The sequence below is a fragment of the Hesperophylax consimilis genome, chromosome 14 (assembly GCF_061612785.1).
Source record: "Hesperophylax consimilis isolate HC1 chromosome 14, BYU_Hcon_1.0, whole genome shotgun sequence".
NCBI classification, from domain to species: domain Eukaryota; kingdom Metazoa; phylum Arthropoda; class Insecta; order Trichoptera; family Limnephilidae; genus Hesperophylax; species Hesperophylax consimilis.
The window spans coordinates 23,479,412-23,494,415 of record NC_142849.1 but is presented as its reverse complement, the minus strand read 5'-3'; the positions used below and the strand labels follow the sequence as shown (position 1 = coordinate 23,494,415).

The window sequence follows — 15,004 nt, the reverse complement described above, 5'->3', positions numbered from 1 at the left end:
ATGGCTCTAGTGCTAGTAGCTAATAAACTTTACAGAGTTTTCCAAGAGTATATAGGTTCGCCCCTCCAGTTCAGAATAGAGGTGAGCTAGCAGTTAGATTTCTAGCCACAGACAGCTTTTATATATATTTACAGAAAGCATAAAAGAGAAGACGTTAACCTCCAAGCCCCAATTATATATTTTCATTCATACTAGGTCTCTAGTATGAATGAAGACAATATTTAGCATTTTTATTGTGGATACGGTAAAATTTTTAACAAGTCCCATTCAAAAAAACAATCAAACTGACTACTCAGTTTTGTATAAAAAATAGGTTTAATATTAAAAATAATAAAAAAAAATAATTAAAAAAAAAGAAAAAATTCACTTTCTGCTCGAATGATAACGACCTCCGACAGTAGAAGTTCCAGAAAAATAATTTGCGTAAAGTTCAGTGATTTGAGCTTTATGTGTTGACAAATTTCCAGAACTTTGTGCTAGCTTTGAGCTTTTCTCTATAACAGCCTTACATTGGTTGCACAGCCTATTCAGGGAATTCTCTGAATACCAACATATAGAGTAGAACGACAAAAAGTTTTTTTTTTCAATAATATTTTTTTAATAGTGTAAATAACAAATAATACATATTTGCTATCACTTAAGTAATTAATATCAAGCAAGAGATTTTTGGATGTGATTTTTAAATACCAAATTATGAACGTGTTGAAAAAAGTGGAATTCAATATATTTAACATATTAAAAAATCCACTGTAAAAATAATGGCTTTTTCCTTGTCAAAATTTATAATATAACATAACCTGGGCAATGTTTCTTACCGAAAACTTATGATAAATTACAAAATAAATGGCCGTTTTCACTGTTGACAGGTGACAGCCTACTGGCTTACTCCGTCGTTTTCTGAATGGCATTATATAATATTATACTTCATGAGATTTGGTAATTAATTACGCTGGAAAGAGTATTTTTTATCCTAACATCAAGCAGATCTAACGATGAGCCAGGTGTCGTTATAATTTTAGCGTATCGTTATTTATCCTTTTAAGTCAAATAAAACTAGCAATATGGAATTTTGATATATAAATAACGTTTGAACTTTTTGCATTATGAAATTTTCTTCTCACAACGTCACGTCTATCACGAGCTTAGGCGTTTTGAGAAAAATATTCAACAGTAAAAAATATAATCAAGGCCTAATTTTTTCATTCAATATTTCTCAATCGTTCAGTAAAAAAAAACAAAACTTTAACTGTCTCGGACGAGGTCGGGTAATAAATCACATTTGATTACAGTATTCTAAATGCCATTAATCCATTGCTTTTTTATAACAAATTTAAGTTTTTAGTCCCAATTTTAACTGTTTTACTTCCTTTATACTTTATAATTCCTTTATGCATTATTTACTTTCGCATTTTTCTGTTTAACCACGTTATCGAACTAATATTTTTTTCCCCTTTTATCTCTGAAAAAAAATTTGTAAATGTTTATTGGTAGATAATGTGCATTTTCTCCTACTTTTCACATGTGATAATTTTCTTACATAATTTTAATCTTCATATTTACCTAAAAAAATATTTGTAACGGCTTATTCTAATTATTTTTTAGCAGCTGCTATGTTAATCTCTGAAAAATAGTTTCTCCACTTTCAAATTCTCCAATTAATAATTTTCTTTAATAATTATAAAAAAAAAAAACAACATAAAAGCTAGAGTTATATTACCGAAACAGAAGTTTTTGCAGGAAAATTATGTATCAGGATGTGAAAAACCAGGGAAAGAGTTACATTTGAGGGTAGATTAATGTGGAAATTATTTTATTTATTTAGATAAACAGTTTCAAAATTCTAATATAAATCAAATTAACAAACATTTATTATGAGGATAAAGCTCCTTCTTTAGCCAACGTTTCGGACAGAATTACAGTGCCCATCATCAGGGCAAATATTGCTGTCCGAAACTTTGGCTAAATAAGGAGGTAGTACGGGATAATACCCCAAAAATAAATAACAATAAAACTCAAATCATAATATATCAAACTAGAACTGTTCTAAAAAAAAAGGAAAATTCTTTTTTAAAAGTTTTTTCGGTTCTACTAAAAATATCTGCTTCTTCTGCATGTTGTTTACCTGAGCTGTGAATTAATGAAGATTAATTAATTCATGAATTAATTACATGGTAATGGAGAGTTTTTAAACGAATAGGTATTGACATTATTGTTGCAAAAATTTTACGTTGGCGTGACTATATTAGCAACATGAAATGAAATCTCAATTAAAATAGACCTATCTCGACGGGAATTAAGGATTTTAAAAGGAAAAATGACATCAGATATTAATCTCTTGTACGACATCTTTATTAATGTAAGATTTTTACTCAACAGTTGTACGTAGATTATATTTTCCAAATGAATATTTTTTTTATAATTTGCCTAAAATCTGATATAACGAAGAGAACACTTGAAAAAATAATGCTGATTACAGAAATCACCCACATGAAACATCATTGCTTTAACAAAAAACCATCAACGTTAAACTCAATCCAGAGTATAATGTTCACACGTGTAAGTAGTAGGGTGGGCACATTTTTACGGCACATTTCACGTACTCGACTCGCTAAGTATTCCGGGCTCGTCCGCAGCGCGACATGTTTATATTGTTTATTCCAGCGACATCAAACTGTCACAGGAGCTTTGTCACAGAGAACCTGTCGCCCCCAAATCTCCTGATTAACTGTCAATATTGGAACGGATGTTCAAAAGTGTAAAATGCCTACTGGGCCTAAGGATTTTAAGATAAATATTCAAAATTATAGGTACTAGAACCGGTCACTCCGAAATCTACCGATTAACTATCGATAAAGTAATTAGTATTCAAGATTAGTTAATAAATTAATTACTTTATTAACGCCCTTTTTAGGGGCTTTTACATTTGATTACTAAAAATTATATATTAATACTGTACACATTTATAACACATAACTGTCTCAGTAATAATATTTTGTATTTGTGATAAAATAAAGATGTCTACTAACTCGGTATAATTATTTCCCTCCATAAGTATCCAGAGGAATACATATGGTAGTTACTACCAGAATTTCTGAACTGAAATAAATCCCGAACTCTAGTATTACGTATTGGAATTCGAAAACTTATCTCTCTTCATATTTAATACATTGTATTTTATAAAAATATATATAAAAGTATCTATTAACTACAGCAGACTTAAGGTCATGCGATGACCAGTGTTTTTTGACATAGTGTCCTCTGCGTGCAGTTTTATCTTTTATAAGCATAAACTTTTTAATATAAGTGTGTTTGTCGGAAGTGACTTGCCAGGTAAGTATGTTTTGGTATCTTTTCTAAATATGTAGATCCTAGGAAATAAATTGTACAGCGCCCTTGAGGTGATTTTTCACAAAAACGGCGCTCTACAAATTATCCAATTATTATTATTATATATTTATGTGAATACCGCTCAAGAAACGCAAGTGCTCATCAAGAGCCAGTCAGACTATGGCAACCCCAATTGGGGTATGTTGTGAGGTTGAGGGTAGTGGGGAGGGGGGTGGGGGGGGGGGGGGATGGCAACAAGTGGAAGGTGGGGAAGTACCTGGTTATTGGACTTTTAACAGGTCGATACTGAAAGTATCTACTGAAAAGTTTTTTTTACTTACATGCTGAAAATCCATTTCAATAAATAGAAGTAAAATTTTGCTACACGAAGACAAAAAGCCGATACCCAACATTAATAATGTCGGGTAGACAAGAATTTTGGTTCATTCAAAGTAAACACACTTCTCGTTCTTGTATTTTCACAGACCAAATAAATAAAAGCGAAAAAATATAATATATTTTCTTTTACATTTCCTTTCAGTTCTCAAGAAACGATTTTTATTTTTTAAGTCTGAATGGCAGTTACTTTGTGTTATAATTATCATAAGGGATGGGGAAAGAAAAATAGAAGCATAAGGGTGGGTGGGGTAAGTTCAAGGAGAAATAAGGAAAAGCTGGGGGCTAAGAGATGATCAAATAATTAAAATCTGTAAGTAAATGTTTTTTTATTGTGTTTAAACAGTTATTATTCAGGAAGTGGATTATTGGAATTATACAGGGGACTGTTAAATTATCGGAGTTTTGTGCCTGTTGGGAAAATGTAAATATGCGTAGGAAATATTAAGTGGAATTATATTAAGTATAACTGAAATGTAAATAAATTTATTTGATCAAGATTTTATTAGTCAAGTCATTATTTATTTACAAAAAACATTCTTCCTGATAACTAAATGTTAAATACGAAATAAAACACGTTATTAACTTTTGGCGTAAACAATAAACAATCCTAGGAAAAACATCAAAAACTTTTTTTATGTACTAATTTGTCAATTTTTGAAGGTCACTCATACCCAGTACGGGAACACATATTTATATATTGTTCTCTATTAAACTGTTACGCTATGTAGATACCTAATAGATTTTATTATTTATTTTTGCTCTAATTCACAGATAGTGTCGTAAATCGTAGATGTAGACAGGAAGAATACAAAAATCAACCAATAAAAATACAAAATTGTTTTAAACTTTAATTGCTCTATTTTTATGTTTTTAAAATACATTTTTTTGGTTTGACTGAGTATCGAACTTTCCTACCCTGGAACTGGAGTCAACAACTCTACCAATCGAGCCAAATCCCAAAAATAATGTTATGGAATTTCAGAAAAATGCATTTATGTCCGCGCTTGTATGCATGATTGCCACCAAAATGATAGAATGATAGAACTATCTGCCGAGTTTCAACTCGATCGGATATGAAAAAGAGTGTTAATTGTGAATTTTTACTTACAAGATTTGCATTCGTTTATGTAAACAAAGTGAAATTCAAATAATTATAAGCAATAATTAGTCGCCTGTAATATCAATACAAATTGAAAATATCTCCCGAGGAAAAATAAATGCCGCCAACGGGAATTGAACCCGTACCCTTTGTTGTCCGGTCAGGTGCTCTGAACCACAGAGCTATGTCGGGTTATTTCCAACCCGCCAAAAAATTCAATATGTACTAGTACCTCCATCAACAATTACTGCTTATTATATTTTTTTCACCTGTAACCAACCAACTTTATTTTTGTAGGAAAGGCTTTGTTAGTGCTAAATTTTCCACTAGATGGCGTCGAGACATAATATTACATCTAAATTTTTTGGTGAAATATTTTGACTTCAAATATTATTATTTTTAATTATAAGCTAATGTTTATAAGACATAAGCAGTAATTGTTGATTGAGGTACTAGTACATAATGAATTATTTGGCGGGTTGGACATAAGCCGACATAGCTCAGTGGTTCAGAGAACCTGACCGGACATCAGAAGGTACGGGTTCGATTCCCATTGATTGATATTACAGGCGACTAATTTTTTATAATTATTTATTATCCTTTATGCTATGCATAAAAACTTGTCTTGTAAACATTAGTTTATCATTAAAAATAATGAAATTCAAATATATGTATTTAAAAAAAAAAGTTACATTTCTTTCGATAGGTAATCTGTGACCGACCACTAGATTATGGTAAGAAATTTGTTTATAAAAAGCTTCCCATTCAAAATCCTTTGGATTATGTACCGTGGATTCCTGCAGTTTTTATCCTCTTGCATAACAAATAATGCACATCGCAACGGCGGGTTCACGCCCGGTACTAAATCTGGAAATGTACAGATTTAATGCTCGAGGTTCGCTGTTTTACGGTGCGATAGGCCTTTTTATGTGAAAATACGAATTATGCCCAGACGGAGAGGGGCCAGAAGGTTTATGCCGTGAAATAAGTTCAGGACTTTTATGATTTCATAAAATAAATGATATTGCATGCAATATGGAGTTCTCAGAAATCGATGATAAAATAGAAATAGATGGATAAAGATTTGCTGCATGATGACCTTTGTTCGTTTAAAATTTCAAAAAACAATTATGTGTAATAAATAGTTACATAAACAATTCAAAAATAAAGTCTTTATTACAATTCTAAATATTTTGAACAATTAATTACACCGTGTTGTCGGTTTGATAATAATTTTGAAATTTGTAGACTTGTCAGAATTAAGAAAAAAATAACATGGTTGACAATTATATCTTCTCATCGTTGGAATTGGCCAAAATTTAGTATATTCCAATGCAATTTAAAGTTTAGGAAAATTAATATTGAATTTTTTCATATGCTAATTTATGAAGCTAGTGAAATTGGGACAAGGATTAAAAACTAAAGTAAAAATGTTGTCTTGTTACAATGTTAACAATACATTAACAGTATATTTCAAATACAACAAACAACTATGTAAATTTACGTAGTTTCTTAAATGGTATTTGTTCAAAATGAACCAGGAAAGTAAGAACATTTAAAATACCCTAGAAAAATTCCGAAATTTAATGAGAAATCATTATCATTTCAAGTTTGTATTTTCAGATAAACAACCCTCTATGGCTGGATAAGCAATGTATATATCTTTGCTTGAACTATTTTATTGTTGTTTCTATTTTACGTTTCAATTAGTAAGGTTTTCGTATAGACGATCGTTTAGCAATTGAATAATTTTTCACCACGTTCTTTAGTAAGGTCGTTAATGTTTTAACTCTTTTTATTATTAGCACTAAAAAGGTGTAAGCCATCTTTAGATTGTTTTATTAACAATTTTTATGCAATCTGTCAATCACCATGAATAAGTGTTAGATTAGCTGTATTTTATGTTATTTAATAAAAACATTTAGTTTTTGTCTAATAAAATCGATGGAAGGATTTAATAGGTAATTTAAATAAATGCAATACATTTTTTATTGTTTGGTAACATGATGGGTAGAGCCAAGCCGAAACCTAATAGTTGAAATTTCCTTAAGCGTGCAGTCATTACCAATTTTACCCTTATGAAATGAAAAAAATTGGGGTGATAGCTGTCAATGTTAAGTATAAGTAAATTAGAACTAGTACTCGTATTATAATTTTTAAAAAACATCCAAAAATACGTAAATTTTTGGTTATATTACCCACCCTAACCGGGTTTTCGGAGATTATTAAATGCGTCAAGACCTCGTATAGGAATATTATTTGCGTAATTTTCTAGTAAAACCATTAAAATATATAAAATCAAATATTAAAACATAGTCCATCTGTTTATTTAGGCAACATATTAAAATTATTTAATTTTCGTGACAAAAATCGACAAATTAATAGACCAGCCAATCAGGGAAAGGGGAACGAAATGAATTGCGGGTGAGGTAACGTGACCGAATGATTAGGTCATTAAAAAGCAACTAGAATACAATTCTATTGCCATTCGGTACTCGAAAATTAAATGTATTTACGAATTACTAGTCCTTTTTACAATGGCGCGCAAATTGCTGGCTGCGTGAAAAACTTCAAATCGCAAATCGAGGTAACAAAAATTCGGACTTGTTTCCAAAAAATTTAAATTTTGTCACAGTATTTAGTTTAAAATTTGAAAAATTAGGTTATAATTTACGCAACTCACGCAATTTTAGCGTCGTCACGCCAGGCGGTTCGTTTAAAAACGAACATCCAGAGATCCTGTGCAGAAACGTCGGTGGTCGTATTTTATTCAAAGCATTCTCAAACCCTCTTGGTGTCAAAAATATGGTAACGTAGTTAACCTCAATGATTCCCAGATTCAATGGTAGGACAAGTCTATTGATTTGGATGTCTATGCTAATAAACATTTTTGTCGTTCTTTCAAATTTTTTTTTGTTTTTTTTTTTTAAATTAAATTATAATTACTGTTAACCTCAATACAGGCTTAATCACAGTGAAATCAAAACTAAAAATATAAATCATAAATTTACCATTTACACAATAAATAATAAATATAATTTTTATTCAGAACATAATTTTATTTATTTCTACTCAAAGTATCTAACGTGAAATATAATTTCCTCGAACGGGTCTCAATTTTCAGTGCATATTTCCTATTTTAGAAATTTCTTCCGAAACGGTTGTATGCAAATAATATGCGGAATATCCAGCGATATTACACGGAAGATTACACTGCGGTCTATGGGAAATATCTCTTGGAGAGTTCAAACAGCGAAAAAGTATGAATATTGGTGATTTGTATGCAGACAGTCTTCTGAAAAGAAGTTATACTTTGGACTGACCACCACGCCCTTTCTCCGCAGGGATAGATAGAGAAGACGGACCACCACACTACTCCTTGCTTCATTTACATTCATACGTCATCACATACATTTATCATTCTGACTTCATGACTTGTCGTGATTCAAGTAATTGCTGAACTTAAACTTGCCATGTCTTTTTTTTACGTTAGTTCCACAAATTTTATAAAAGGGGATGTTGTGTGCAAGGTGTTTTTAAGGAAAATAAGGAGAGGATATTATGGAAAGGAAAATATATGCAGAGTGGGTAGGAATCTGGAGGTCAGCGTGTTCAGGAGTAACTCTAACTAAGGTGCGTGGCGAAGGGTCGTGAGAGTTAAGCTGGAGAAGTCAGAAAAAAAAAATAGGTGAGCAGATGTATCCGCCGCCAAGATCTAGATAAACTTCACCCCGTGAAACCAGGCAGATGTCTTTCTTTGCTATCCCGATCTAAATAATACATCCGATAAAACTAAAACAGTGAAACTCAAGCAGGACAACCAAAATAAATAGACTAAATTATAATACACCATTGCAATGACCTAACTACTATTATGTAATACCTTAGAATGTGTTGATAGTATTAAATTTCTAGGAATTATCATATACACATTTTTGAGATGGGACGAGCATATAGACTCATCTTCCACAAATATAAAAAAAATACAGTGTGTGGCAAGCCTACGCACGACGGAAGTGAAACTTTTAGTATTCTTCTCTCTCTCTCTTTTCATTTCTATCTCGTCACTACTCATTTTTGACACTAAAACTCTGTTCCAAATCGAATAAACCACAATAAATTACGTATTTCACTCGTATTACACTCACAGCGCAGTGCACGAAGCAAGCAGCTAATGCTTGGCGTGGCGTCGTTGGCTAGAGAGAGAGAGGAAAAGAGAGAAGAGAGAGAGAGAACGTTCGTCAGTGGCTCCCTCACCTCAGTTAGTGACTACGGTGAGAGAGCGACAGTGAACGGTGAGCGGTGGTGGGGGTCCCGTACCCCCACTACCAAATGATCACGGTTTTTCGTGACGGTCATAAGTCGGTTTTACTCCGGTCTTCGAAAATGCATGACGCGCGTAAAGAAGTTTCACTTTCAAAAAAACTTACTCATCTATTCATGGTCATTAGAAATATTCTCTTTGTAAAAGACTTGAAAGAAATATACTATGCCATGTGTAACTCTTTACTAGAATATGCATCCCTAGGTTGGGGAGGATGTACCAAAACAATTCTAAATCCCTTAGGAAAAGCTCAAAAGTCACTTCTAAAGGTCATTATTAAAAAACCATTTAGGTACCCCAGTGACATATTATTAGAAGAGGCAACTATACATAAGAAAAAATATATTACATACACAAAAACATCGTCACCACTACCCTTTCATCAACCATCCTCACGAGACCCGTCATGCAGCGAGGAATCCAGTAGTTCCTTCTACTACTAAGCCATCCCTTACTCAAAGACAATACTGTTACTGAGGGCGTGAATCGGTTAACAATTGGCTTCTGGACGTAGGGAGAGTATTGAGGGCAACCAGCGGGCTGACGAACTAGCAAGGAAAGGGGCGAAAGCACCACTTGTTGGATCCGAGCCGGCCGTAGGAGTAGCAGCTTGCCACACAAAATTACATATTGATAGGTGGGTCAAATCCCAGCACCGCAAAGAATGGGAGAGGGCACCTTGAATGAGACAATCCAAAGTACTCATAAAAAGACCAGACCCTAGACGAACCAAGAAACTACTCGATATGGACAGAAACTCGCTGAGGGAACTGGTGGGACTACTAAAGAGACACTGCCATCTTAGGAGACACATGCAGATATTGGGAGTGGAAAACACCAATAGATGCAGAAAATGTGAAGAGGATGAAGAGACTCTAATTCACCTATGGTACCAATGTCCTTCCCTGGTAGGAACTAGGCTTAGATACCTGGGGAGACATACAGTAGAACCAGAAGACATTGCCACATACCCAATAACAACCCTGGTGAACTTTATTAAAGGGACTGGGTTGTTGTTAAAGGATTGAGGTAAAATGGGAGATAGCACAATGGGCCTATGGCCCAAGTGGTCACGGGAACAATATGTAAATCGTCTCCGCCTTTAAAAAAAATAAAATAGGGAGAGTCGATAGCGAACATATCCTAACTTACAGATAGACAATAAATGCTTTTTTCGTCCATATAATTATTTAAAAATTTTGGTATCTACTCGTAGACCTACAATTCTCTCCACGCTTCACAAACTCATATAATATGCAGTATTTAAAATAATAATTCTTTACACATTAATAATTACACATCATAGACACAATAAAAAGATGCTTACCTATCTTATCTCTTATATTGTAAACATAAAAGTAATTTCCACCATGTTATGTAAAAAGTAATTTCTCCAATGGTTGAATTTATTGTTATGGGTTACATTATCTACTTAATATGAATTAAACCTATCAATTTTTTTATTCTGAATGGGGAAACCTTCCCAATTGGACAGTCAAAGATTCACTATTATGTAATTGTATTTTTAGTAAATAATACCTCCATTTCGAGAACAGAACTTTTTATCTAGAACAGCCTCTCTCCATTCAATAGAATATCACTACTTAGTCTAAATTTCGTACATTTTTAAGTAATTTGCCGTAGTCGTCGCCACGAATTGTTCAAGATGTCACACGGCAGAACAGATATTCTAGCACAGCGTAGCATGATAGGCGTGTTTTTGTACTTTTATCTTCCTAAATAAAAGTGAAAATGTTAAAATAAGAAATATTGTACTGCAAAACTATAATTGGTATTATTTTTATAAGCAATAATTGTTCGCCTGAAACACTCATCCACATTGAAAAAATCTCCTGATAAAAAATACATGACGCCAACGGGACTCGAACCCGTGTCCATTCGATTTCCGGTCGAAAGCTCTGACCACTGAGCTATGGGGGCTTATTTCTTACCCGAGAAAATATTCAATATATGCTAGTGTTTCATTCAACAATTACTGCTTTTTTACATTTTTTCACCTGAGAACTATTATTACTATTATAACTATTATTAACTATTATTATAATTATTGCTTATAAAAATAATTGTTATCCTTTGTGCTATGCATAAATAAAATCTTGTCTTTAAAACATTAATTTATCAAAAAAAATAATAATTATAATTGGTATGTCGTTCAGTAAAATTAATCTGTCGTTTAGTAAAATTAATCTGTCGTTCAGTAGAATTAATCTGTCTTTCAGTAAAACTAATCTGTTGTTCAGTAAAACTAATCTCTCGTTCTATAAAAAATATGTAAAAAGGTATGATTTAAGATTTTCACGGCCAAAAGTATTTTTGTTATTTGTTTTTGGGGTGTTATGCCGTGTTGCACTGTTGCCGTGTGGCGCTGTTGCCGTGTAGCACAACACGGCATAACACCCCAAAAACAAATAACAAAAATGTAAAAAGGTGTTCAATTGAATAACATAAAGAAATAAAATTGTCTATCCTATTTCCATTTTTAAGTCTATGGCCAAAACGCCTTTGAAAGGTGCAAGTCAAAAACAATAAGATGAAAACTAGTTTTATTTTTACATATATGGTAAAATATAAGCATTATTGGCTAGAGTATTGACGGCTGAAATTGAAATTGAAATTTTCTTTTATAGGTACATCTTACAGAAAGCGAAAAAAACTCTCATAAGATACGATGGGAAAAATGGCCAAACTATATATACATCACACTTGTTAAGAAAATCGAAAATAATAAAATTCCAAGAAATTCCGTCTTCCGAGAAAACATTCATATTATTTTTGTACCTTCAAAGAGGCATACAAATATATTTTAAATCGAGCCGCTATCAATAACAGCCCTCACGTAGATGGCAATAAGGTTTAAATTCCCGCCTACCATTGTTTTGATATATGCAAGAAAAAAACATGGCCAAAAAGTGCCTTTTATTTTATTTTGTGGATGTTCAGGCAAAAATAATTAATTTTTTTCCGGTCATTATATAAATAACTTAATTTGCCACATTAAACAATAAAATTATAATCGAAAATGGGTTCCTAAGTAGGAGATTTTGAATTTAAAGCAGTTTACAGAGGCCTTATACATTATTTTTTTCTGGGCTTAAAAATCAAAAAAATACTCGATTATTTCAAAGGCCAAGATGTATTCTACTCGCAGTATTTAATTAAAGCATCTGAAACATTTCTAGGCGATCAAATTTTGAAACCAAAAACACATGATTTTGCATTACTACGTAGTGCATTGCCTTAAGAAAAATATGATTGGTTTATAAAAAAGGTAAGAAAGTACGATTTCTTTTATTCTGTGATGTTGACTGCCGCACTAGTTTGGTGGAGAAAATTAAGCAATTCATTGAAGAAAATAATAAAAATTAGTAAAGTGAAAGAGGACTACTAAGCAATATTTGGGTTGAAAACAGGAATATCTTTATCGATAGACATTAATAATTAGATATACATTAATAAGAATTTAATGCTTATGCTCTACTAATGCTTATATTTAGTTGTACGTTAATTAATAAATTAACTAAAAAAACACGTGCTTTATTTCTTTTTGTATTTATTTAAAACTAACGCAGACCCATGACAAATCACAGATTATTATAATTGTATGATTTGGAAATCCGACATGCTGATCATTGCCTTTCAAAAACAAAGATTATCAATTTTGGAGACAATCTGAAATATACCTTTCGAATGAACAACGTTGAAATCGAAAAATTACGACATATGCGTAAAAAAATAAACAAAAGAAATACACATTTCAAATAAAAAATTATTTATTGACAAAATAATTTTTGAACGTAGTTTTTTCGCTGAAGAAATTATAGAGATCAATGTACCAAAGTTACAGAAAGAATCAAAACTGAAATTATGTATTTTTGATGGTAGTATTGCGCGATGTGACGCACACTAATTAATAACTAGGGACGTAGTTAATGTACTGTCCCTTCGCCAAACAGACGTGTTTTAATTTTATACTTCTCGAAACGATAAAGCGGCACCCGGCTGGGAGCCGCTGACTCAGCACTTTCCACGCATTATTATTATAAATGTGTAATTTGTTTGTATGAAAACCCTTCGGCTTGTCGAAGAAATTGATCTCAGCTTGACAAAGGATAATGAAAAGTAATGAACGTTATTACGGAGTGTTTTGGTGTTTAGTTACCTGAGTTAGCGATCTCCTCTAGCGGCTGAAACTGGAAGCTCGCCTTGAAACCTTGACCTGGCCAGTCAGAATTCGCCGTAAATTCCACACACAGATCCGAACCTGTTGATAATATCTCGATCTCTGGAAGTACAAAAAAGTGTGTTATCCTAATGATGTTATAAAATCATAAGCTTTTCGGTTTAAGAAACCATTTTTTCCTTACCAGATCCTTCGTTACATAGAAATGTGATGACTGATGAAAAAGAATTTCTTCCATCAAACACTTTGATTATGTCAGCTCTGTTGAGACAACTGAAAAAGAGAGAATAACATTGTTAACATTACAAAAATGGAATGAAATCATTTGTATATGCCTTTAGTTGCGCCGCAGTGGGAGAGTTATATTCATATGTCCGTCACTTTTGGACACACTGATCGATAGATTACAACCCAACCTTTCATACCTTTTGCCTTCCCAAAACTTTCTCTCCTTTACTTTCTTAAAAAAAGATCCTCCACACAGCATCCTAAAAGATGACATAGGCCCTGAGGGAAAATATTTACCTCAAAGCCTGCTGGGTGTGGTTAATACAAAAAAAGTTGTGCAAATTTACAGATTATATAAATGTACAATAAACTTGTAGAATTCCGCTGTACGCTTAGTACGCAAAATTGATAAATAGCACTTGGTTTTGACTTAATTACTACAAAAGATGCATTAAAGTTACATTTTTTTCAATCAAAGTAAAGTTCTCAGATTTGGAAATACGCACACATTATTAAAATAATCTGAAATAAACCCTTCAAATCTATTTTGTGTTCGACCTAAATTGTTGTCTCCATTCGATATTTAAGTTGAAGTCAAGGGTTGTATTTTTAAAAGAGCCTTTTTAAAGAAATTTACCAAATGAATTTCGCAAAAAACGTATTTTCCTTTTTACCTCTGCAAAAGTGGGTTCTCACATTGGGTTAAAAAAATTCAAAGCATTTTGGGCTCTACAGGCGTTTTAGAGAAAAACTGAAACCACAATATAACAAATAACAAATCTCAAAAAATTAAATATTATAAAATTAGCCCAACGCCTTAGGGGCAGTGAATTAATTACCACAATACTTCTCCAAAAATTGTTATTAAAACGTTTATTGACTTTAATGTGGCAGAAATAAAATAATAAAATAATTTGCGATGAAATTCAATTTTTTTCAATATGGTAATGTCTATATTGGAATCCATATTTATTTCAACTCACAACGCAATAAATACAAATAAATTACACTAATGAAGTAAAATCTCTGAAATCATTTGCGTTTAAGGTTTGAACTTTTTCACAAGAAGAGGAATGCAACTACTGGAATATCGAAGAAGGTATCAACAATATAACAACGGTGACTGGATAACTCATCAAAATAACAATTCATAGCACCTTTAAAAAGTGGTACAAAATCATGAAAACTTATGAAACAAAAACTAGAAACGTTACCTAGGCTAGGTTCAATATTTGATTTTATATCATTTTTTTAAAGGTATGTTGAATAGTCTTTGTGTTGAGTTATCCCAATAAGTAAAAGTTCAAATAAAATTCTGCAAGAAATTAAATCTGCCAAACAACAAAGGAATGCGAATATGTCCATAAAATCCTAAGTAAATAGTGTTCCAAGAAACTGGGCGTATAATAATTGTATAGGACTAGCA

The 15,004-nt window shown here is 32.2% G+C and overlaps 1 protein-coding gene across 1 annotated transcript in view; it reads right to left on the bottom strand.

Moving 5' to 3' along the window:
• Sol1 (CUB domain-containing protein Sol1) overlaps positions 1–15,004 on the bottom strand; it is a 341,999-nt gene that overhangs the window by 174,773 nt on the left and 152,222 nt on the right. Inside the window, exons 5-6 of the mRNA XM_089639889.1 lie at positions 13,535–13,623; positions 13,330–13,452 (exon numbers count right to left, since the gene is read on the bottom strand). Coding sequence (XP_089496015.1) covers positions 13,330–13,452; positions 13,535–13,623 — 212 coding nt within the window. The remainder of the gene's footprint in view (positions 1–13,329; positions 13,453–13,534; positions 13,624–15,004) is intronic.